This window comes from Gossypium arboreum, chromosome 13 (assembly GCF_025698485.1).
Source record: "Gossypium arboreum isolate Shixiya-1 chromosome 13, ASM2569848v2, whole genome shotgun sequence".
NCBI classification, from domain to species: domain Eukaryota; kingdom Viridiplantae; phylum Streptophyta; class Magnoliopsida; order Malvales; family Malvaceae; genus Gossypium; species Gossypium arboreum.
Window position 1 is genome coordinate 7,828,187 of NC_069082.1, and position 24,474 is coordinate 7,852,660.

Consider the following 24,474-nt stretch of genomic DNA (forward strand, 5'->3'; position numbering starts at 1 on the left):
TAGTGCATAGGGGTCCATCTATCGACTGCTAAAAACAAGCTAGCAGGGAAGATTCAAGACAATATGTATTGTGAGTTGAGACAACGCATGCCTCAAATAATGTCATTATTTGCAGAAAGTAAAAAAGATTCTATGCAACAATCACATGATACCCTCTTATACACTATATATATATATATATATAAATCTGCTGCAATCATCCAAGTTTAAGAATATCATAGTATACCAATAAATTATGGCCTTCCAATCTGGATGGGGTAGCCGCCATTGTTGAACCCTTGTAATGGTTAAGACATAGAAGCTTCATTTTATTGAAAAACAAGTAGCATGTTTTTAATGTTTACAGTTGCAAGAGAACTGTTGCTAAGATTATGTCAAACAACAACCATGATGAAATTGGTCGACTATCTAAATAAGCAAAGCTTGATTTATGAACCACTGATCCCTGTTGGGGGACGACACCGGCCTCGGGTATGTCACATACTCCAAATGTCATGTTTGCCTACACAGTCCACAACAATTTAGTACGTATAGTTATGTAAACAATGGAATGGTGGATAATAGGTGGGAAGAATGTTGTTTCAGACCTTGCACTTGGCAATGTTTCCGCATCCGCAAACTAGATTACCGTTTACGACATCCACAGCTTCAGGAGCACCTCCGCTGTCACTCCTCTGGAATGTTCATGACAGAATTCATTTTTAGGTTGTTCATGCTTTGGTTACAAGAAATAACAGTTTTTTTGCAACATTAATTACCTTGTAAAAATCTACAGCTAAGAAGTTCGGCCACCGGTTACCGGCTGCAGTATAACATGTTTTTGCCATGCTAATCAATGGAGCTGAATTGTGTTTGCAAGCTTGGGTTATGTCAGGTCTATCGGGAAAGTAGTTGACTAAGACCAGTGACCTTGATTTTGTGTTCATCACGGGTGATTCCGCTCTGTTCGGACACGAACCAGCTACCATCCCACCATCTCCATCTGTTATTTTGGAAATGCATCAATGTCACGTCTGTTTTGTTTAGTTAACTGATTAAAAAAGATTATGGTAAAAAGGACTCACATTGGTTTTCCACCATGTATCTCCATTGATAAGCTATACCTTCAGAGGCCTCTTTAGCCGACTTCGAAGTGAAAACCACAAGGCGCTGATTCTTTTGAACCATATCATCGACCGTTGGCCAATTTTCACCGTTTTTCGGCATTCGAGATACCGGAAACCAGAACTTCCTCAAGCCGGCAGCATCGAATACTTTACTCAATCCCCTTGGAGAGGTCACATAGTCTTCGATGATAATGGTAACAATCTCCAATGGATTTGCTTCAAGAAACACTCGAACCTCTTTCAAAACATCAATTGCAGGTTGCTGATAAAGAAAACAGAATCATCCATTGATAATGTTAATGGTAAGTCTAATGTAATATATGTGTATCAGCTTTTGATATTCGTATTAGACTTACAAAAGCTGTGTAGTTGAAGCATTGTCCTCCGAAAGAGTGACACAACCAGACATCATTCAGGAAGTCATACATGTCCAACATCAAACCTCTAACACCATTCTGCAAGATAGAATATAGGATCATCGATAAGATCGAATGTAATGAGTACTGTTGATATCTGGAAGAACCATAAGAAACCGAGCATATATTCATTAACCGGATCATGGATACTCGAGGAAAAACGAAGAGTTGGAGAAGCAAATACGACATTATAGGCCAACCACATCATTGGCGGTATGCAAAGCACAGGGATTTCGTTTTATGAATAGTTGGCACCTAAGCATGGTATGTTGATCCCCAAATTAATATAGAAAGGTCCAACTTCCCGGCTTAAATTAAGCATCACATGGGAACCAAAATAAACACAATTTGCAAAACATAAAAAGGCCAGAGGGGATGTCTGACTGTGGTTCTTGACATGGAACCTGGGAAGTTTCGTCTTCTTCATTCCTCGACTTTAGCCTTTACTTAAAAGACACGTATTCGCTGCTAGTTTCAGTTCATTACAGTCATAAAACATGCCAAACACACTCCATTTTGATCATAAAGAGAAAAGAATTGATGAAATGGTTGTTCAACATAAGTTAAAAAGCCTACCATCAAATGAAAGCATTCAATAACAAGTGTACAGGGGAAAAGCATGGTCTGTTTTAGTTTAATTTCCCTTTAAGCAAGAAAAATCCTGGCTTCCTTGAACTTTACTGAATTAAAAAAATGGAATCCCCATACCATAAATGCCAAAATTCACCCAAAATTCAAAGCATAAAAAAACAAAAAAACCACAACATAAAGCTAATAATGCTGCTGTCTCTTCAATATATATATATATATAACAAATATTCCAACTTGTGACATGGAGATTCCAATATTTTAATCCTATGAACCTATATAAAAAACTGCATTTTTTTTCTTTACCATTTCATCTTTTTGCAAGAACCAAAAGCATTGACAATTATAGACATATGAAACAAAGTGAATTAAAAAAGAGAATTACATTAAGCTGGCTGGTGATGGAATCCTGCTGGTTGGTAGGTGCTAAAATCAAAGACCCAGTTGCAGACCTTTCCCCTAGCCTTGCAAACGAGTTGTGAGTAGTCAACCATGAATATCGATTAAATGGTAATCCCTTAAGCTGTTTTAATCAAATACCCTTTCTTTAAGTTTATGCACACAAAATGTACAATCATGTAAAAAAAAGGATAAAAACTGTAATACTGAACCTTAGAAATGGGGTTTAATGGCTGGATTCTTGTGCACCTGGGCCGTACGTTCCCATTTGCTAGACAGGTTTCACAGTGCAACCCTGAGTCACAATACCGATCTGCTATACATGTTTGTCCTTCCTGTTCCAATATATAACAATTAACATTCATAAAATATAATTGAATCTGGCATTTTAATGGCAACGGAGAGGCATTTACCCTGAGAGAAGAGCAAAAACCAAAACAAAGACTGGAAATGACCAAAATGGCAATTAACTGCAAATAAGAATGTAAAATCTCTGTTAGTTTCCTTTCCATGCCTTGCCCAGAGAAGAAAAAAGATACAAAAAAAACAAGGTACTTGCCCGCATTGAGTTGGTTTTGGGGTCTGCTCCTTTGAATTTTCCTTTTTTTTCCTGCTTCAGTTTCTCTTTATACATAAGGACATTAAAGGTGGCAGACTGGTAATGGAGGAAATAAATAATTACTCCCACTGTGGGTTTAAAAGGGCATGTTTTTTCAGTAGTTAATGATGATTATTACCCAAGTTTTTTTTTTTTTAAAGAGAGAAACCAAAAAATGGGAAATCACTGTGATGTATACTTGTGAATGATGATGATGATGATATATATGTATATGAGATGTTTCGTAATACAGCATGAAATTGTAACGAATACGGCATTTTCTTCATCCCACTGAAAATTTTGTTGCTTGAAGTCTTAATCTTCTGCTTGCTTGTAATCATCAATCAAATCAAAACAAGGTTTTACATATTTCCAACTCTTATATTATTGTATGCAATTAGGACATTTATAGGTTTGCCAGATTGGGTCTACTTCAACTGTTCTTAGTAAATAATAATAATCCTTTCTCATCAGTAAAGCAGCAATGTCGCTTTAGGGCAGATGGGGCAGTTATGGTCTTGGCAAAAATGGTAAATTTATTAATTAGTCCTTTTAACAAATATAAAATTATATTTTAATCTTTAAATTTGAGCATTCAAAATGGTAAAATTATTGTTTAAACATTTTAAAATTTGTAAATTTTAACAAATGTGATTGAAGCCAAATTTTCTGAACTCATGCATGATAGTTTTAACAGCCTTTGTTGGCACGTATAAGAACCATGTTATTAAGAATGCCACTAACCCGAGCCTGCTGCATGACAAATGTGAGTATTATTTCCCAGAATTTCCATTGAATGTGAATGACTTAAAAGCAGAAACATGATGATGAGCGGCAGCTTATTCAACCCCATTTATACTCAGGGGCGTAGTCAAGGCTGGCAGGGCTGACTGCTAAAGTGAAAATATTTTCATTTACACCTTTTAAATTTTTAAAATTTTAAATTAGTAAAAATAAAATTTTATTTTGACCCTCTTAAAAATGTTAAAATTTTATTTAATCTTTTAAAATTATAAAATATAAACTATTTGAATAATAAAATTATATTTTTATTATTATAAAAATTTAAAATTTAATTTTGATCTTTTAAAATTTTTCTTCGCTTCTATATATACTTGAATCCTTTTTTGTCTCTCGAAATTATTTTTTTAATTTGGATATATGAGGCATTCAAAGAAAATAATTTTTATTTATGTATTATGACTTAACGGCTCAAATCATGATGGAAGTATACTTTATCACTCCTAAATGCACCTTATTGAGGGGTCAAATTTATTGGGAAAAGTTTTTAAATTATCGCTCGGTTTCAACTCTCAACAATTGTTGATATTATTTTCGGCTTGAGTTGAAGTTGTCTTCAGACTTTACCTAGGGTTGAGGCTTGAGGAGAGGTTCACGAAGTAAGACCAACTCGTCGGATTGGATTAGATCAAATGAAACTAATTGTACTTGTAAATATTATATAAGGGTATGGGTTCAAACTAGACCTCATCATAGATCAGGTTGAGCCAATGTAAAATTTTAAGTCCATTTTTTAGGCCTAGATCCAGTTTGGTCTGAAAAATAAGCTTAAAATTTTACTCAAGCTCGACTTAGATAAAAAACGTTAAGCCCGAGCTTGACCTAACTTGCCGATATTAAAATTTTTATATTATTTTTATATAAAAACAATTTAAAATATAATACATAAAATATATTAAAAACAATAAAATAAATATTTTCTAACATTGAAAATACATTAAAAATATATTTATACAACCCTAAGATAATTGCAACTTAGCAAGCAAATGTCTTTAATATAATAGCAAAATAATAATAAAATAATAGTTATACAAGATTCAAATAATAACAATAAAATAGTAGTAATATAATAGCAAAATGATAACAAAACGGTAGCAAATAACAACAAAACAACAGCGAAAATATTCAAGTAAATTCGAGTCAGCCCTGAGCAAAAAAATCTTACCCGATGCCTGACTTGTTTAGAAAACGAGTCTTATTTTTTGTCCAAGCCTATTTTTCGGGCTTATATTTTTGCCCAAACCTTCCCACATTTCGAGCAGGCCTTCGAGCCTAGGCGGGTGACCTAACCCATGATCAGGTCTAGTTCAAACCCTACCAAAAGCAAATGTTTACATTTCTTTGTTTGGCAAAAGCACTTCTACTCCGTGATCCCCTAGAGGCTCTCAGCGAAGTTGAGAGACAAAACCCGAGACTAAAACCAAGCACATACACCTAGGGATGGATCTAGGGGGCGCATCGCCCCCTCGGAATTTTCAGATTTTTGAATTATATGTATAAATTATAATGTATTTTAGATTTGCTGTCCACATTATATACCATTCGTCCCCATTGGCCAAATAATAATAATAATAATAATCAAATATTAACGTATGATAAGCCTTGAAAGACTAAATTTAGAAGCCCAATATAAACTTTAAAGCCAAACTCCAGAATTAATTACTTTTTCGTGTAAGAATAGATTCAATGTAGGGTGAGTTTAGATGGACGGTGTATTTATCTGCGTTTAATGTAAAAATAGGGCGGTGAGATTAAATACTGTAGCGATAATGTAGCGTGAACAAAAAAGTAAGTTAAACGCAATACACCACACATCTAAGCCCATCCTAAGTCAATAGATGATTTTCGTTAAGTGAAGCTCTGCAGATATAAAATTATTGTGTCCAAACGATATTAACAAATATCATTGTGTCTAAATTGTATTAAAAAATATTAATGTTTTTTAAACTTTATCATCATTATTATTTGAGGTTAAGATTTTGTCAGCACGTTAATAAATTGATATAATTCCGAACGGAACTGTGCACACAGAACATAATCATACCCAAGTTTCCTCTGTTTTGGATTTCGGCCATTAATGTTGGTCCTACTTCATTCATACCAAAAAGGAAAATTAAGATTCTGGGTAAAAAGTTTTGTATTAAAATGGTTTAACTTCAACTTTTAATATTTCATAAAGCTAAAAATATAATTTTTTTTATTGGTAAACTATAAAAATAGTTATTTTTGTTTGACTCAGATTACATTTTAGTCACTTATGTTTAAAATATTATGTTTTAATCACTTATATTATCGTTTTGTTAAAAAATAGTCACTTTAACTGTAAGCTACGTTACCTCCCTAATGAGAATCCTACATGGCAATCCAAATGAGTTTTAAATGCCAATTTGGATGTCTAACTAGGATAAGAATATTTTTTAGTTAAAAATGGAAAAGAAAACTAAAAAGAAAAAAGGTGACGAACGAGTTTTCTCCAGTTCAATGTGTAATTAATTTAAAATTTTAAACTAATTAAATTTATTTAATTTAAAACCTATTTTCATCCCAATTGGACATCCAAGTCAGCATTTAAAATCTATTTGGATTGCCATGTGGGATTGCCGTTAGAGAGGTAATAGAGCTTAACGGTAGAGTGACCACTTCGTAACAAAACGATAACGTAAGTGACTAAAACGTAACATTTCAAACATAAGTGACTAAAATATAATTTGAGGCAAACAAAAGTGACTATTTTTGTAATTTACCCTTTTTAATTAATAAAAAAGGCTAAAAGATATTAAATTGAATAATTAATATTTTAGATGGGCTAAGGTTACAATTATATCATTTAACAAAAGGTAATCAAATTTGCAAAATAATGCAATAATTGTATTTAAATTACGTAATAATGTTAAAATTTATAATTAATTCGTTCTTATTTTTCATAATTAATTTGAACCATAATAGGGAATCAAATTGCATAATAATGCAGTAGTTGTATTTTAAAATCAAATAGATGACATGTCAAATTATTGGTTTATTGCAAAGTAGGTCATATCTCCTTGCTGTCTTATTATCCTCAATCTTTTATATATATTAGATTAATTATAAAATATAATTATATCAATACAAAGCACAAAAATATGAAAAATTAGACTCTAATTGATAGAACTTAAAATACATATATCGTAATTGTAGATAGTAAGACTTAAACTATCAATTCCGAGTTTGATTCTTGGATCACCAATACTTTTCTTTGTCTATAAAAAAATCCCAAGCGACTAGTTTCTTATTTAAATTAAATATTGATTAATTATTTATTAAGAAAAATAATAATTGAATTAGTAGTAAAATATAATAATTACATCAGCCTTAAAAATTGATGTGTTTTTTTTAAATTATATATTTTTAATATTTTACTATATTCTTATAGGATACTTGTCAACCTCTTAATGTTGTTTAACTACGAGTTTTTATTCTTGCATCTTTCTCACAGTCTTTCTTTATTTATAATTTTAATTGTACCAATGATTTTTTTTTAAATATAATTTTTTTCAAGTTTGTTAATAAAGCATCAATCAACCTTTTCAGTATGTACCTTTTTTTTCCAATTCCTTTTTAGTATGTGCTTACATGCATGGAAATTAGAAAGCTTACATTGAAATATTACAAGACAAAGATAAACTCAGATTTCAGTTCCTACCCACATGAAGTTCAGTACAACAAAACTAGAAACAAACCCCAAACTGAGAAAACAATGAATCAGACATTGTAGCCCCTAAATGCTTTGTTCATCTCATCGAGGCAACATCTGTTGTAACACATGTAAAAAGGATCCTCAAAATAATCTTAAAAAAAAAAAAAACTGACCTGTTTCAACGTGATTCTCCGGGACCACACCCATTTCCAATTTCCAATTTTCCCATTTCAACGATCAAAATTAGTTTCAGCCTCTAAGACAGAAGAAAACACCACACTACACTGTTTAAAGACTGGAAGAGAAGGGTCAAAGTTCAAACCTCAAAAAACCCTTTCTCTCTTTTGTATTTCTCTGTTGCTTAGTTCCTTGGGTTCTATCATGTGCTGATATTGACCCCATTACTTACATTTCTCAGTTCATTTGGGCAAGGCTTTTATTTTATTTTTTGAAAAGAGGGGTTCTTTGCTGGTTTACCATGGTGGTTTATGCAAAGGCAATGTTGGGTTTTCTGGCTTTTGTTGGGTTGCAGCTTCCTTTGATACTGGCAGGTTAAGTTTCTTTGCTTTCTTGTTTCCATTTGTTGAGCTTTGCTTACCCTTTTTTAAGCAAGTTGTAATTGTTGTTATCACTTGTTTTTCCTTATTGTTGAAGGCATCATTTTGGGCATTCTATTATGCTTAAAAAAAGGGGGTTTGGGGTATATATAGAGTCCTGAAAATGGGTTTGGGTTTTTGAAGCTGAAAACTTTGAATTATGATTTGCATTCATAAAAGAGAAAAGGGGGACTAGAATGTTTGAGCTACTTGCACTTTGTAAACCAGTTATGTGATTCAGATGATCTATGGGTACTTTTCTTTGGTTCACTGTTTAATGAATATTTAGAGCTATGTATCAAGAGTTAATGGCTAAAATGGTGTCCTCACAGCTGGATTTTTCTGACATTGTTCGTCTTTGCTTAGTAAAAATGATGTAGAAATGTGTTTCCTATAGTTTTGGTGTGGATCTGGCAATGATAATTTATGGTAGATTGTCAAATATATGGCAGTCAATGTGATTTTGTGAATTTGGGGTAACTAGATTATGCATTCTACAGTTCCAGATAGTTGGTGATCTATTTTGTAATTGATTTGATTGCAAAACAATGATGACTATTTGTTACTTTTGCAGATTGCCCCCTAGATTTGAGTGGATCAAATTTTACTCTCGTGGCTTCTTTGTGCTCGAATAAAAACGAGAGAGGAAAGTGCTGCCGCTATATGAATGCTTTCGTTGCATTTTCCGTTGCTCGTCATGCAAATGTGACAGGCAACCTAGGGGTTACATCGAATTTATCTGATGTTTGCATCCATTCCATATTGCAAACCATGGAGCTATATGGAGTCCCTCGAAATGCCACGAATTTCTGCGGGTTTGGTACGAAGATCCCCGTTAGTTATTACTGTAGGGATCAAACAACTGTATCTCAGATGCTCGAGTCTCCAAAATTTATGGATGTCACAAAGAACTGCAAACTGCCACTATCGCAGGAAAATGAATGCCGAAAGTGTTTAAATGCTGGTATTAACTACGTCCATCATCTAGTTGGATCTCAAGATAATATCACATTGAGTACTTGCCGAGATGCGACCTTTGCTGCACTTGCAAGCCAAGTTGATAACATTTCAGCCGTCGAAATTGCAAGTTGTTTTTTTCAAGTTGGGGGATTTAACATCCCACCAGGTATAATTTGTTTCATAAGAAACAAAAAAAAAAAACAATTATTTAATTTTGTATGAGAACTATGTGCATATGTATATATATATCCATGGATTATTTTCTTTAAGTAAAGGAACTTCTATGTATCCCTCCAATCAGCTAATAATATGTTCTGACTGTGATGCTAGTCTTGGGGTCATCTCCATCTCCACCTGCCCCTAAGGCTTCTCCTAGTCCACTGGTTGCTGCTACACCAAATCAACACGTGTTGGGAGCTCCTCCGAACCAAAAACACCATGAACGCCACCTAATGTCTATTCTAGGCATTGGCATAGCAGTTACGGTAGCTGCCATTATGATGCTTATAGTCTTGGTGGTCTTGATTTGTAAGAAAAGCAGAGAGTTGGAGGATTCCGAGAATGTGAACATGAACTCTTCAAAACACTTTCCTACTTGTAGGGGCATGCATAAATTCCAGGAAGGTATATTTTGATATCTCCTAGTTCCTTTGATAATAGGCAAGTTTCGAACATTGTTCTCTTATTGAAGGCTATTAAATTGCAGGTACTTCATCGATGTTTCGAAAATACAGCTACAAGGAAACAAAAAGGAGAACTTATGGTTTTAGCACCATCATTGGACGAGGAGGATTCGGGACAGTGTACAAAGCTCAATATACTGATGGCTCAATGGTAGCTGTGAAGCGGATGAACAGAGTCTCAGAGCAGGGAGAAGATGAATTTTGTCGAGAGATAGAACTCCTCGCTAGGTTACACCATCGGCATCTAGTTGCTCTAAGAGGATTTTGCATTAAAAAGCGCAAGAGGTATTTTATTCTTGTATGTATGTCCTGGTGATTGATCAATCTACTACCAAATTAAATCCCTTTACTTCGTGGCAGGTTTCTAATGTATGAGTACATGTCAAATGGATGCCTAAAAGATCATCTTCATTGTATGCTTCTGCGTTCCTTCAATTTACTTCTCTATAAGTTTGATATTATCTTTAAATAGGTTTAGGAAGGGGTTCTAAGGAGCATTCGGCATTCGGTTATATTATTTGGTTCAAAGGAAGAGATTTTTGCCTCTATTGGACACCGGATTAACTTTTCTGATATTGAACGATAAATACGCATGCTTAAAGCAATATATGGTAGACTTAATGGACTATTTCTTTCCCATGTTATTTTTTATGTTCATTTGTTCATTGATTTCATATTTGCGCAGCCCCAGGAAAAACTCCACTGAGTTGGGAAACCAGAATACAAATTGCGATTGATGTGGCTAATGCTTTGGTAGTAGCAGTTGTTCTTTTTCGGATTTGCAGTTCATTAATACAAAATTATAGTCTTGCTAAATCATTTCTCTTTCCTCGTACGAACCTTGCAGGAGTACCTTCACTTTTATTGTGATCCACCTCTGTGCCACAGGGACATCAAATCAAGCAACATTCTGTTGGATGAGGATTTTGTTGCAAAGGTATCGGGTCCGTTGAATTCACCAGAACTTCTGATTTCCTTTTAATTTTCCCAATGCATTGGTTTGTATAACATTTTTCTTTCTCGGTATACATATATTTGGATAACAGAAAATGAAGTATGAATAGTTTTCGTCAATGCTTTCTGCTTTATTGTATCCTCTAGGTTGCAGATTTTGGCCTTGCACATGCTTCAAAAGGTGGCTCTATTTGCTTAGAACCTGCAAAAACCGACATCCGTGGAACTCCAGGTTAGCCAGTCATTGGAAGGTTTAAATAATGTCTTATGCTCTTAAATAAAGATCTAAAATGTTAGATGACTTTCAGGTTATATGGATCCTGAATATGTGGTCACTCAAGAGCTCACTGATAAAAGCGATGTGTACAGCTATGGTGTGCTACTTTTGGAGATGGTCACTGCAAGACAAGTCGTACAAGATGGTGTGAGTTTGGTAGAATCAACCCAAATACTGTTGGCATCAGAGTCAAGGCTAACCGAGCTTCTAGACCCCCATATTAAGGACTCCTTCAACTTAGACCAACTTCAGACAGTTGTGTCCATTGTGAGATGGTGCACCCAAAGAGAAGGGCGGGCTAGACCTTCAATGAAACAAGTCCTTCGGCTTTTGTACGAGAGTTCAGATCCGATGCAAAGTGGGTTTATACAAGCCGTTGAAGATGAAGATTATGAAGGTGGTAGCGACGGAAGAGGACGGCTAAGCAGAGTGAAAATTCCTAGGAGTGGACCTCTTTTTCACAGCGGGGACGGAAGATACCTTGCTTCATCTTCAAGCACATCGAGGTCATATTGCAGTAGAAGCTTTTTACTGGAAACCAGTTCGCCACGATCCCCTCAAAACATACTCTCCCTTTGAAGCCAATCTTTTGTTCATCCCGTGAGCTAGAAGGTATGCATTGTCTTTGTTATGCAAGGGATACCATCAAACTTGTGGCATGTACAAAAAAAGGACCCAAAGGTGGCATCCTTTTGGATAACTAAGACATAAATGTAAAATTTTTAAAAACAAAATCAAAGAGCAGATAACTGGAGATCATATATTTATGTGCGTGTATGTATATATATATATATATATATAAAAACAAAGGATTTATAGCTGGAATATAATTTACAGGAGTTCTACATTGGTGGTTGACCAATTACAAATGACAAAGGCATGGGAAATACATGGAAAGTTCAACCTTCAAATCCATGTATGAATGCACGACAATAATAAAAGTGCTCCCAGCCTCTCCTATCTATATCTTATGAAACCTTGGCAAAAAAATTCCAGGAAAAAAGAAAGACATCAGAGACCAAACATTGATCAACATTAGCTCAATTGTAAGATCTATTCTAGTATTTTTGTTTTTATTTTAAAATAAAAGGCTTTGTCAGATTCTTCTATCTGCCTACTGCATAGAGAAATTTTCTCTTGCTTAGTGGTTCTTCATGCAAGAAGACTACATCCCTCACCTTGTCAAACAACTCCTCCAGCTTCTCCACGCCTAGCTTTTGGTAGTCCAGCATTTTCTTGTATCGTTGCTGGTATATTTCTTCGAAGCAACCCAAGAAAATTCGGCAAGAATAACTCACGAGAATTTCCTGCAACTCATATTTAAATTGCTCGAGGTTACGGTCATCGACTTCACATTCTGCTTCCCCAAAGTTGGTTCTTCCTTCATTCCTCTTCTCGTAATGTTCTTCAACTACCACTCTTTCTTCATCGGAGAACTCATCAGAAGAGCCAACACCTGCAGCAATGTCCACACTTTCCTCCTGGTTCCCCTTACCCTTCTTATCTTTCCTTGTTAAAACCAAAGGAGGTGCACTTGGGCAGGCTTTCCAATTTCGAAGGTAGACAAATTTCTTATGACCTTTTCCATCAATTGCTAGTGTGTCACCCATCTTTTTGAAAAGATTAACAAGTTTGAATGCTCCATACTCTGCTACGTAAAGAGCCCTTCCGAAAAACTTATGATACTCGGCTGGAACACGGATAAGGGGCATGCATCCTCCTGAAAGTTCAAGCAATTTCACCAGTTGTCCCTTTAACCCATTTATGTCTCCGGGCTGTACCCACATAGTGTCATTCTGATCATAAGTGCTCGGACATCCTGACACTTCATTCAAACCAGATGGGAGACTTTGCGACCTCAAAGTTGTAGGGCACAAAGGTATGGCTATTGAAGAGTTACTTGTATATTCAGATAAAGATTGCGACACAATCGAGAAATCTCTTGAGTTGTAATAGCTTTTCGAAATGCCCCGATAAACTATTGCCTCTTCTTCATTTTGGCCATCTGGATTGTCACTAATATGGCAGCCCATGAAATACCCGGCAATATCAGCTGGTCCTCCTTGAGGAGGCATTATGGCCTTAGATGGAGGTACAAAGCCTTCCCCACGAGCAACGCTAGGCCAATCCCAAACAAAATTACCGGCATTGCTCAGTGCAGATGAAACTCCTACTCCAGCAGGAATAACAAGAATGACTGTATAGCCACGTTGACCAAGAATGTGAAGAGCCGGAGCAAAATCAACATCCCCCGAAATCAACATGATAGATGAAGGTGGGGGGTTATCGAGGGCAAATAAGAACATGTCAACCAAGATAGCCTTGTCGGCGGCATCCTTCCTTCCATTTGGGACATCTATGAGTTTGACTCCAGTTCTCTGACAGCCCTCCCTGAGTCTCCTGGGGAAGGCATTAAAATCCCCGTATGCAGAGAACACCACAACAGCTCCTTTAATTATAGGATGCACTCGCAAAGCCATTCTTATATTCCCCGCTACATCTTCAGGGCGTACATCACTAGGGACAGGGCAGTTCTCTATATCCCAAAGGATAGCCACAGGACCATCATGGGATGATGTTCGGTTTTGCTGGTTCATAGAAGGTTGAAGTACATTCACATTTAAGTCCACCATAAGTGTACGCCTTTGATCCGAGGACTCTGAAGGAACTAAGGTCGTTGAGGCATTTAGATTGGCCATCACCCTCTTTTATCAAAAAATCAACAAGCAGAAAATCCTTAAGGCTGAACAAAGCAAATTTGGGTATGTCACAGACCAATCCAATATCTGAAGAATAAAAGCAAATAAGTCAAAGTACTAGAATTAAGCTTGCTAAGTTGATTGCACAAACGAAAACACGCACGCACGCGCACACACATATAAGTTCAACAATGTACAAACACGATTACTAACAACAAGTTCTAATACAATTGAAAACCCGGAAAAAAATCAAGGATCCGATAGGGTACAAAAAAGCACGGGCGAATGATCATAGGCAATCCACGTGCAAAAATGAAAGAAAAAATTAGGAGTAATATAGCACAAAAGAAAAAATTAGGAGTAATATAGCACAACTAGCTTCTCAAATAGTTAAAACCATAAAGATAGCCTTACAATTATGGCAATGTTCTGTATGGTTACGAAAACTAACTACAATCTTGATGCTTCCCTTAGTATCTATTCTAAATACACTCTCGCTGCATAGATCATTCCAAGAAGCATTTTAAAAGAACACCTAATAATATGGTGCTTGAGAGAACAAAAGGGTGACATAATTTACTTTGTTACTTGTTCCTTAAAACAGTCCAAATGCTTATTCATAAGCACTTCAAAGATGCCAAAAAGTAAATAGCTTTACGAAGGGTCCCTTCGTCGCACTAAATTGAATTTTTTTTAAAAAGAATTCCCAACACCAAATCAGTTTCTTAATTTCTGAATTGAAGAACACAATTGAGGATTGTTTCAACTTTCCATTAAAGCATGACCCTAACTTCTAATATTTATAAATTGAAATTGATAAATCCCATTCAGAGCCCTAAATTCTAACACTAAATCCATAGCTAGAACGAAGTTAAAAAAAAATCATGATACAAATCAACACAAACAAAATAGGAAAATACCCAATGATCAATCAATCAATCAAGTAAAATAAACAAACGAACAATGATTAACACAAAAGATAAAAAAAAAGAAAGGGGTACCTTTATGTCAGGACCATAACACCATAGCCCTTCTCGCCAGAAAACCAATAACCCTGATCCTGAAACCAAAAAAGATCTAATATCTACTTATAAATAAATAAAAAAAGAGATCTTTATTTCAAATCCACAAAAAAGAATTTAGCAGGAAATTTGGTTCGTTTCAAGAGAAAAAAAAAAACGAAGGAAGGTTTTTTCCTTGATGGGTTAATCTTTAATTCATTAAAAGAAAAAATAAAAAATTGAGAAAATCTAACAAAACAATAGAATCAAGAAGGTTTAAATAAAAGGAGAGAGAAATTACAAGATCATTGCTGTGGGAAGAAGTGGCTGCTATCTTAGTACAGCTAATAGATTTGGGTTTTTGCAGAAGTGACTGATTTTGTTTTGTTTTAATAAAGACATTCTCAAATAATTTGGAAGGAAATTAAAAAAAGCATAACAAATCATGCGTATAGAGTTGTTTGTCTCGCTTTATGGACGGCTAGATTTTTGTCTTTGTAAAGAACAATGGGGAATTTCATACTCTTTTGCACTACAACTAGGTCGGTGTAATTAATATATTAACATTCTAACTTAAATTTTAATATATTTTCTTCAAAAATTAACTTCTAACTTTAGATTGCTAACTTAAAATTTATCACAATTGTTTGGATCGAGTCTAACTTGATACATTATTGTAGATAAATGATATCATATGATTAAGTTGTAAGTAAGAATTATTAAAGTTGAGTAATATGAAGTTATTTAATAAAAATTTTTAATCAATCAAGTACTTTATTCAATCATATTTACGAACTAAAATTTATTAAGTTTTAGTCTAATGTTAACATTGACAATTCTTTATCTCAATTATAAAATTGTATAAGAGTTCTTTGATAGGATACTAATAACTCTATTTTTCGAATATTAATTTTACTTTTACAATCTTCAAACCTTCGTAATAGTTATGAATTTTGAGACAATTATAATCAAAACAATAAATCATATTATAGTAAAAAGACCTTATTTTATATTGAGCAATAAATCATTTTTGTTGATGAATTTATTTTTATTAAAATAACATATTTTTCAGTGAAATAATAGAGATTATATTTTAAATGTTTAGACTTTTTATATAATATTAATAGTAAAAAAATAGTAATGTCATTTAAACTCATAATAAATAAATGTTTGACAACAAATTTTATCACCACTTTATTCAAATTGTAAACTCCCGCATGGTTACACCATGGTTGAATTTGGCATAACTTAGATATGGTTGAATTTGGCATAACTTAGATATGGTTGCATTTGGCATAACTAAGAACGACGCCGTTGAGTTCACATTGGCAGCGTGGGTGCACTGCACACTGGATAAGATAAAAGCGTCAAAGTGATCTTCGTTGTCAAAGTTTGGCCAAGCTGCTGGACAAGTAATTCCTTTACAAACTCCAATGGAGAGTTTGTCGTGTCTGGTTTTGAAACCATCACCTCCAACAAGGTTATTCTTTCCTCCAAGGATTCCTCAAATGGCACTTCCTGGCTCTACCTTTGGGTTCCCCTCTTCCATGGACTATCAGCTTCCCATAACAACCGCAAAACTGGCTTTAAAACCCATCAGAGCCTCCACTTCTACAGTTCCCACAACCCCTTCAACAACGTCCACTGTTGCAAGCTCCCCCACCGCCGCTTCTACCAAAAAGGTGTCTCCTTTCATTCAAATGCTTCATTTGTTTTTTTGGCAATTGATTTGTATCTCAAAATAGGTTAAACCCTTTTCACTATAGATTTAAAGAGTGGCAAGGGCTCGGTTTGCTTGCGTTTTTACGACTTAGCTTAAATGGGGTTTAATTAATTTGTCTAGTTGGATGGATATGGCAAGGAGGGAATGGATGCTGTTATATTTTGGCAATTTTATTTGTATCTCAAAATATGTAAAACCCTTTTTCACTACACTTTCTTAGAGTGAAAAAGGGCTTAGTTTGCTTGCGTTGTTAAGCATTTAGCTTGAATGGGGTTTTATTTTTTTTTCTAGTTTTGCTGTGTGAAATTTAAAGTTTTGATCCTTATTATTTATGTGGATGGATAGGCTTTGGTTCCAATTGGATTTGGTACTGAGGAAATGGAAGCTGTTATATTGGTTGATGTTCTACGCCGTGCTGGGGCAGAGGTGACGGTGGCCTCAGTGGAACCGCAGCTCGAGGTTCATGCATCGGGAGGAACCAAGTTGGTTGCTGATACCAGAATCTCCACTTGTTCTGACCGTGTTTTCGATCTCGTGGCATTGCCAGTTAGTTCTTCAAACCTTTGATCTTCATATTTGCTTAGAATATAATGTTGCCCTGCATATTCCCACATTAATGTTTTGGAAATTGAGATTCTCCTAGAGGAAAGAACCCTCAGTACACGTGGGATTTGCTGATATTTCTTTGGTAAATTGTTTTGTACAATATATAGTTGTTGTAGCAATTAACGTTTGCATACTATTTGAAGGGAGGAATGCCTGGATCAGCGCAATTGAGAGACTGTGAAATTCTGAAGAAGATTACAAGCAAACAAGCTGAGGAAAAGAGGCTATATGGAGGTATATCTACTGCTCCAGCTGTTACACTACTCCCTTGGGGACTCTTGAAGAGGAAGCGGGTGAGTGCCGGTTTATATTAAAATCATTGTTTCATATCTATGTATTTTGATTGCTAATTTTGGTGTAGTTTGCCATTCAAGACAACTTGCCACCCTGCATTCTTTGACCGGCTTCCGACCTTCTGGGCTGTCAAATCAAATATTCAAGTTTCAGGAGAGCTTACGACAAGCCAAGGCCCGGGAACTTCTTTCTTGTTTGCCCTGGCCTTGGTAGAACAGCTTTTCGGGGAGTCTGTTGCTAGGGAGATTGGGGAATTGTTGGTAAATCCTTTTACTCCATTGTTTACGAAGCCACTTTATGATGCTTCGGACTTTCTTTTTTAGATCCATGTATCCACCATGATAGAGAATCACATTCATTCGTGCTTATGGGAGAATGTGTGCTTATATATTTTGTTTTCCTTCTGAGTTCTTGACGGCAAGCTTGCATTTAACCTTATACGATTACTGTTTTCCAGTTCATGCATTCTGCTGATGATAAACCAAGAAAGGAAGAGTTCAACAAAGTTGACTGGGCTGTGAGTCACACTCCTCGAGTGAGTTATTACTTGCTTTGGTTGGATACTCTCTCTCTGTGCCAATACTCTGGCTTTGCTTGCAACAATTTCTTCTGTATTTTTATCACAAGTTCGATATGGAATCTTTGTTTTAGCCATTTTTTCTTCCCTCTACGTACTTATTGTCGAAATATTTTTGCAGGTTCTGGTTCCAGTTGCAAATGGTTCAGAGGAGATCGAAATAGTTACTATTGTAGACATTCTACGCCGAGCAAAGGTGGATGTTGTGGTTGCTTCGGTTGAAAAATCAGTTAAGATTTTGGCATCTCAGGGTGTAAAAATCATTGCTGACAAGTTAATCGGTGATGCCGCAGGGTCAATATATGATTTGATTATTCTTCCGGTAAGATAAAACAAAGGCCTTCCAAAACAAATAGTTTTAGATGCATCCTGTCTCAATATAAATTACGGATTAAGGACTTACCATATGTAGTATCCTTTTCTTATCAATATTTGGCTCTGGATTTAAGATATTTTTAATATGGTATTTTTACTTTTAAAATGTGCCACGTGGTACTTATACTATCCTCCCATGCTTTGACTTAATATTCGAGATAACACTGTTAAATGAAGACAATGGCATGCAATTCAACTAATTACATAATGGCACTTGGATTGTAATTGCCTCATCATTCGTATATATTGCTTAAAATCGCTTATGTAGTGCATACATTTGGATGCCTTTACTTTTAATTATACCCTGCATCTTGCATCTCTGGATATTGAAGATTCTTGGTTTCCTTTTAACTAGCAGGGAGGAGTTGCTGGTACCGGACAGCTACAGAAATCTCGAATTCTCAAGAAGTTGTTGAAAGAACAAGATGCGGCCAGAAGAATGCTCGGAGCTGTTTGCTCTTCTCCGACAGTCCTGCACAAACATGGACTGCTCAAGGTCAAGCCTCAAGACTCGAGATAATAGTATTTACATTTGCCTGCCTATTAAATTTTGAGTATCATTTGGCAACACTGACAACCTCGGATGAATACAGGAAAAGAAAGCCACTGCTCATCCCTCGGCCATTACAGAACTCTCCAATCCAGTAGATGGTCCCAAAGTAGTTATTGATGGTAAACTGATTACAAGCATGGGACTTGCTACAGTTTCAGATTTCGCACTGGCTATTGTTATCAAGTTTTTTGGCCATGCAAGGGCTAGAAGTGTTGCAGAAGGCCTCGTTTTTGAGTACCCCAGAAGTTAGAAGATCTAAATACAAGTCATACTTGATGAATGGCAATTTTTCCGGATGCCATTATGATATAAACGCAAGGCTATAATCCCTCAATTTGAACATCTAGTGGAAGGAGAAAACCGTCACAGAAACTTGCTCAGCCTTGAACAGAGGTCACATGTATCTGTGAGGTCCAAAGCAGCAAAATGGCAAAATGTTATCAAGCTCGATAGCCATATTTGGGTGAAGATCTGGTACTGAATCTTCAAATATCTACCAATGTGGCTAATCAAGATACAGGTAATTAAATATTTAGTAGAACCTAGTAGAAGTAAATTCTTGATAAGGCTGCAGATTCTTAGCTTTTATATTATTGTTCGACCCTCTCCAAGAAGATGAAACATGTTAAAGGGTCTAAAATGAAACATGTCAAGGTTCTAATCTTACTATGATACCCCCCAATGTTTTAGCCTTATTTATGTCTTTTAGGGGCATGTAGATTTCGTAAGCATATGATTTTCTTGGATGCTCTGGTTCACTTTCATCAATCGTATGTTTTTCTGCAGTCATTTCCTTTCAAAGGCTTCTTTTGTCTTATAAGGTAGTTTTGTGCCTTCCGGGCACCGAATCAAATTAGAAAGTGTTTGAGATATCGATGTTGGTGGGATAAATGATTCCAATGGATGAAGCTTGGGATTATTGCAATCCGTTCTGTTCCAATTCAAACAAGCAGATATCCACGCAGAAATTTATTCGCATAGAAACCTGTTGAATGTTAAGAGTGATTGCATGTTGAATTCAGATTCTTGAAAGGTAAACTGTTGTTCTTAAGGCTGTTCTAGAAAGTAGAAACAAAAAACCCAGAATCAAAACCGATAGCTTATTTCTTACAACAGATATGTCTTAAATTTACAAGTCAAATCAGGATGAAACTGACCAAGTCTGTAGGCAGAGCATAAAGACCATATTGGAGCATCCATCTAGTTATCTTACAAGCCCGCCCTTGTTGTCAAGGTTAGATCATGATAGGCAAACAGAGATCAAGCCAATAACAAAATCAAAACTACAAACTAATACTGTCAAGTTCATAACTTACAACTCAAAACCCTTTGCTTCTATATTCACAGCTATCTAGCCTTAAGCAGTATCAAGATATAGATAATGGATGTAGATCCCAATCATTAAACTGTAGCACCGACCAAGATTGTGTATCAAAGCAACATTTTTACAATCAGCAGTTCCTCAAACTCTACCAAGGGCCTGTCAGTGTTCTTCTTAAGCATTGTCTTTTACCTCCCCATGCTGGATTAAGTGTTTCTAGCATCTGTTTGAAAAGGCAACAGAGAGCAGACCAAAAACAGGAAACATTTCAATAAATGTGCATGGAACAAAACATGTTATATATCATGGTTTGCCATGTTCTTAAGGCTTTGGAACCCATCTAAAAGCTAGTTTGCTGCATATGAATGCTATAACATAAATGCAAGATGGAAGCAGCAGGAATGTTGCATTACCTGATTTTTCTGCATTTCCATCACTTCTTCCTGCACCAACCAAAGCACTGTCAAGAAAAGGGCCGATCCACCAACGTTTCAATAGAATACGATGAATCGAAGTCCAGGTGATAAGTACTTACCTGTTTCCTCAGCAATTCTTCATTCATTTCTTTAAGTTTTGCAACTTCAGCTTCAAGTTCCAATGTATAAGCCTGCCAGAACTCAGAGCAAGTAATACAATCTTGTTTGGCATTGGATTTGAGCCAACTATAAACCATACCAAACCATTACTTTCACACAAGCAATGTAGGGGCATTGTCCTAAACATTATGAGTGGCATGTTTGTAGAAAGCAACAAAATTCAAAACTAATGAACTTTTTAAACAAGTAATCCACACAACTGAGCTAGATTTTATAGGAGAAATGAAATAGGATCTGGTAACTCAGAAGGAAAGGAAACAACAGTGTAGTGGCACTCAACTCACCTGCTTGCGAGCTCGTGATCTTGCAGCTGACTCTCTGTTCTTAATCATTCTCCTTTGCCTTCTCTCAACTACTTTCTCCAATGCTGCACTGCGTTTTCTTCCCCGGCCAAGCACATAAGGAACCGGTGATAAAGTTGTATCTACACTATTCTTTGAAATCACATCTGGAGATATATGGCTTGCAGGAGATGGTAAACCAACTATTCCCATCCCACCACTCTGCAGGCCACTAGACTGAACTAGATTAGTATTCATTGAAAGGTCACTGGTTTCAACTACCGACCCCCGAGCTCCAGGACTCGGAAAATGTGTAGTGTTTATCAAGTGCATAGATGGAGCAAATGCAACCGTTTGTTGCTTGGGAAAGAGTGGCTGTTGTTTCTGCTGTGAATGTGATGATTTGGCTCCACTCACGTCTAATGGTAAGATTGGAGGCTGATTAAGAACTGAGTTATTGTTACTCAAAAAACCATTGTTTCCATTTGTCTGTTGAAACTGAAGGGCTAAACCAGAGTTGTTATCGAAAAATCCATTGTTATTCGGCACACCAACCGGTTGCATATCTTCCCTCACAACACCTGCCCTCCCCAGGAACTCCTCCAAAGTCATCTCTCTCAATGTCTGTTGCCTCTGTGGCAAATTAGCTCCACCACCACCACCACCATTACTTACATTTTTAGCACCATCATTTTCCTTAAACAAGTCTTTCCATACTTCTTCAACCGTTTTCTGACTCAGAGTCCTTGGCAATGTCAATGAACCTTGCCTCTGCAAATTACCACCAGAAACACCTTCGCCTCCAGGAACTGAAGCTGTCATCAAACCCTGAGTCTCTTCAGCAGTTGAGATGTTCCTCAAGAGTTCATCCATGTTCATAGATCCGAAGTCCTTGCCGAGTCCACCGAATGTGTTCTGCAGCTCATCGAAGGTCAACGAGTATATCGATGACTGCCTAGCCAATGGGAAATTGCCCACTGCCTTTGATCCACTCCCTTCCATACTTGGAGCTTCACCAAACCTCTTGAAATTCAGATTAGACCCCATTTCTTGTTTCAAACAGCAACAAACACAAAAGAACACAATTCAAATTCCCCTATAAAATCCAATCAACTGAAGTAGATAAGATGATCATGACATTATTCACTTTCCCTTTGATATAACTTTTTTTTCTTTCTTTCTTTAACTTGAGATCTAATCAATGATCACCAAACAAAGCAAAGTGTAACTTGATCATACATTAGAACCAATAAAGATTAGAACTTTCATGTCAAATCTCTAAATTTCAAGATTCTCTAACAACTAGCACAAAACATACAATCATACACATAGCCAAACAAATGCTCGTCAAATTCCATCCAATTTATGCAGATAACAAGGAATAAGCTGACTATATACTTTGTCATTTTATTATCTTCAACAAAACCCAGATCCAAAAACTAAAAAGAAAAAAAAAACAATTTTGCAGCTAGAAATTAATTAACAGCTAACAAGTATCAAACTGTCATTTCCAATACTATAGTAAACAACAACAAAAAATTGAAGCTTCAACAAAATTTAAAACCAACCCATTATTCCAAATCCTAAAACCTATCAAAAGCATGTAAACATAAACAGAAAAAGAAAAAAAATTCCTCTCGTTATAGAACAGATTTATAATCAGCTAAACGAAACTCCAAGTACAAAATATATTCCTTAACCCAATTCAAGAAAAAAAAACTAAAAAAAAAGAAGACAAAATGACAAAAAAAAATAGAACAGTGGACAAAAAAGAGAGTGAGAGAGCAAGGAAAGAGACTTTTTTTTTTTTGATAAACCCCAAAAAATTTCAATTAAAATAAAAATTTTAAAATAAATGTTGAAAATCGAGAGAGATTGTGATGTTGCTTACTCTTTGAAGCGAAACGGGGAGGCTTTAGCTCTGTGGTGGCGACAAGTGTCTAATACTTCAGCCTCGACATGGATCGAGATTTAAGGAGCTTTCCCAGATTTTGGTGGATTTAATTGTGATTTTATTTTATTGTTTTTATATTAATAATATTGTAAGTGGAAAACTGATTAACCGTGCAGATCGCGCAACGTGGTCCAATTAAAATAGAGATTTAAATTTTGATGTGATGTCTGGCCAATGAATAAATGAAATTTGGGAAATTTACCGCCGTCGGATCAACTTTCTTAAAGCTGATTTGATGGTAATGTTTGGACTATTTACTTATTTGGTTCACCTAAATTTTTTGGGTTAAAGTAAAATTTAGTCCTTGAACTTGATACCTTTTCTCACTTTAGTTCCTGAATTTTTTGGATTCATCTTAGTCCTGAAACTTGACAGCTTTTCTTAATTTGGCACCAACTTGGATTCTGTTAAAGTAGGATGATGATGTGGCACTATAAGATTGTGTCACATTATCACTTAAAAAAATTAAAATATTATAATTTCTTTATAATATTTTGTATTTTTATTATATAATTTTAAAAAATTTCAATTGACTATGTGGCAATAATTCATAATATCGCGTCATTATATCTTAATTGAATCTAAGTTCAAAGATCAAATTAAGAAAAAATGTCAAGTTTTAAATCTAATGTGGATAAAAAATTAGGGATCAAGTTAGAAAAGTTACCAAGCTTAGGGATTAAATGTTGCTTTAACCATTGGACTAATTTTTCATATATTTTTAACTATTTCATATTTATGAAATATTTATCTTCTAGTTTCTTGAGATAAATCTCATTTTTACAAATGAATTTTGATGCAATTATACATAAAAACTTTAATTTTTATTCAACCATACATATTTAAAAATAAACACAGATTTATTTCCATATTGAATAAATACAATTGTTTGTATAATGCAATATGTAAATGTAAAATGGTCTTACGTTGATAACAAGATTAGTAATTTGTGAAAAATGAATCAAGTCAATTTTCATATACACAATACTACAAAATTAAAGTACATGTATTACATTAAACATTGAAATAAAATTGATGTATTATTTAAAATTTTACCGTATACCTTTTTTATATAAATTTTGATGTATTTATATTTTTTTAACAATCTCATTATACGTTCTGGTCATATTTGACATTTTTTGATACAATACCTAGAATTATACATAGCATTTTCCCAACCCATAAATAGGAAGATAATATGCTTCAGCGTACTCGAACTCACATCCTCCTAAATTGACAATCGAACTAATACTCAGAATTTATATGGTTTTAAATTGATAATATATTGTGTTATACATTATATTTTAATTACTTCTCAGAATTTATATGGTGTCCTAACATTTTGGTTTAATTTGTTGTATAATGAATGATGAAGATGATCAGGTTGATGATTAGAGTGATTTGAGTTTGAGGATGAAATTTTTAGATAGTGATTTCAAA

At 35.1% G+C, this 24,474-nt stretch overlaps 5 protein-coding genes and 1 long non-coding RNA gene across 14 annotated transcripts; 2 read left to right on the top strand and 4 right to left on the bottom strand.

Annotated features, from left to right (window-relative positions):
* Nucleotides 1-278: 278 nt before the first annotated feature.
* Nucleotides 279-3,324, bottom strand: LOC108485373 (PI-PLC X domain-containing protein At5g67130-like). The gene is made up of 9 exons (XM_017789198.2): nt 3,069-3,324; nt 2,923-2,979; nt 2,722-2,844; nt 2,496-2,633; nt 1,463-1,561; nt 1,065-1,368; nt 759-982; nt 588-674; nt 279-502 (listed from the first exon to the last, which is right to left on the bottom strand). The coding sequence occupies exons 1-9, from the start codon at nt 3,141-3,143 to the stop codon at nt 341-343; spliced, it is 1,269 nt and encodes a 422-aa protein (XP_017644687.1). The 5' UTR covers nt 3,144-3,324; the 3' UTR covers nt 279-340.
* Nucleotides 3,325-7,519: 4,195 nt separating this feature from the next.
* LOC108485370 (probable receptor-like protein kinase At1g49730) lies at nt 7,520-11,666 on the top strand. 2 transcript variants are annotated; one of them, XM_053024428.1, is made up of 9 exons: nt 7,520-8,432; nt 8,755-9,306; nt 9,471-9,764; nt 9,847-10,108; nt 10,184-10,236; nt 10,509-10,576; nt 10,671-10,760; nt 10,925-11,009; nt 11,086-11,666. In XM_053024428.1, exons 1-9 carry the CDS (start codon nt 8,429-8,431, stop codon nt 11,631-11,633), a joined length of 1,956 nt encoding a protein of 651 aa, XP_052880388.1. In that variant the 5' UTR covers nt 7,520-8,428; the 3' UTR covers nt 11,634-11,666. The 2 variants fall into 2 exon arrangements, with proteins under 2 accessions (XP_052880388.1, XP_017644680.1); XM_017789191.2 differs by having other exon boundaries at nt 7,520-8,135.
* On the bottom strand, nt 10,531-11,398 carry LOC128286761 (uncharacterized). The gene is made up of 3 exons (XR_008277458.1): nt 11,255-11,398; nt 11,126-11,175; nt 10,531-10,979 (listed from the first exon to the last, which is right to left on the bottom strand). It is a non-coding gene; the product is annotated as an uncharacterized LOC128286761 (long non-coding RNA).
* Nucleotides 11,667-11,851: 185 nt separating the features above from the next.
* Nucleotides 11,852-15,285, bottom strand: LOC108485371 (uncharacterized). 4 transcript variants are annotated; one of them, XM_017789193.2, is made up of 3 exons: nt 15,056-15,285; nt 14,755-14,813; nt 11,852-13,840 (listed from the first exon to the last, which is right to left on the bottom strand). In XM_017789193.2, exon 3 carries the CDS (start codon nt 13,751-13,753, stop codon nt 12,161-12,163), a length of 1,593 nt encoding a protein of 530 aa, XP_017644682.1. In that variant the 5' UTR covers nt 13,754-13,840; nt 14,755-14,813; nt 15,056-15,285; the 3' UTR covers nt 11,852-12,160. The 4 variants fall into 4 exon arrangements, with proteins under 4 accessions (XP_017644682.1, XP_017644684.1, XP_052880389.1 ...); XM_017789195.2 differs by having other exon boundaries at nt 11,852-13,797; nt 15,056-15,267; XM_053024429.1 differs by having other exon boundaries at nt 11,852-13,797; nt 14,755-14,830; nt 15,056-15,267.
* A 703-nt stretch (nt 15,286-15,988) lies between these two features.
* Nucleotides 15,989-19,683, top strand: LOC108485372 (protein DJ-1 homolog C). 2 transcript variants are annotated; one of them, XM_017789196.2, is made up of 8 exons: nt 15,989-16,436; nt 16,823-17,023; nt 17,227-17,376; nt 17,458-17,637; nt 17,835-17,912; nt 18,076-18,276; nt 18,685-18,825; nt 18,923-19,683. In XM_017789196.2, the coding sequence occupies exons 1-8, from the start codon at nt 16,188-16,190 to the stop codon at nt 19,130-19,132; spliced, it is 1,410 nt and encodes a 469-aa protein (XP_017644685.1). In that variant the 5' UTR covers nt 15,989-16,187; the 3' UTR covers nt 19,133-19,683. The 2 variants fall into 2 exon arrangements, with proteins under 2 accessions (XP_017644685.1, XP_017644686.1); XM_017789197.2 differs by having other exon boundaries at nt 18,688-18,825.
* Nucleotides 19,684-19,982: 299 nt separating this feature from the next.
* Nucleotides 19,983-23,135, bottom strand: LOC108485375 (ABSCISIC ACID-INSENSITIVE 5-like protein 7). 4 transcript variants are annotated; one of them, XM_017789204.2, is made up of 5 exons: nt 22,972-23,135; nt 21,084-22,193; nt 20,739-20,810; nt 20,617-20,646; nt 19,983-20,426 (listed from the first exon to the last, which is right to left on the bottom strand). In XM_017789204.2, exons 2-5 carry the CDS (start codon nt 22,125-22,127, stop codon nt 20,352-20,354), a joined length of 1,221 nt encoding a protein of 406 aa, XP_017644693.1. In that variant the 5' UTR covers nt 22,128-22,193; nt 22,972-23,135; the 3' UTR covers nt 19,983-20,351. The 4 variants fall into 4 exon arrangements, with proteins under 4 accessions (XP_017644693.1, XP_017644690.1, XP_017644691.1 ...); XM_017789201.2 differs by having other exon boundaries at nt 21,084-22,274; XM_017789202.2 differs by having other exon boundaries at nt 21,084-22,176; nt 22,972-23,130.
* Nucleotides 23,136-24,474: the final 1,339 nt, after the last annotated feature.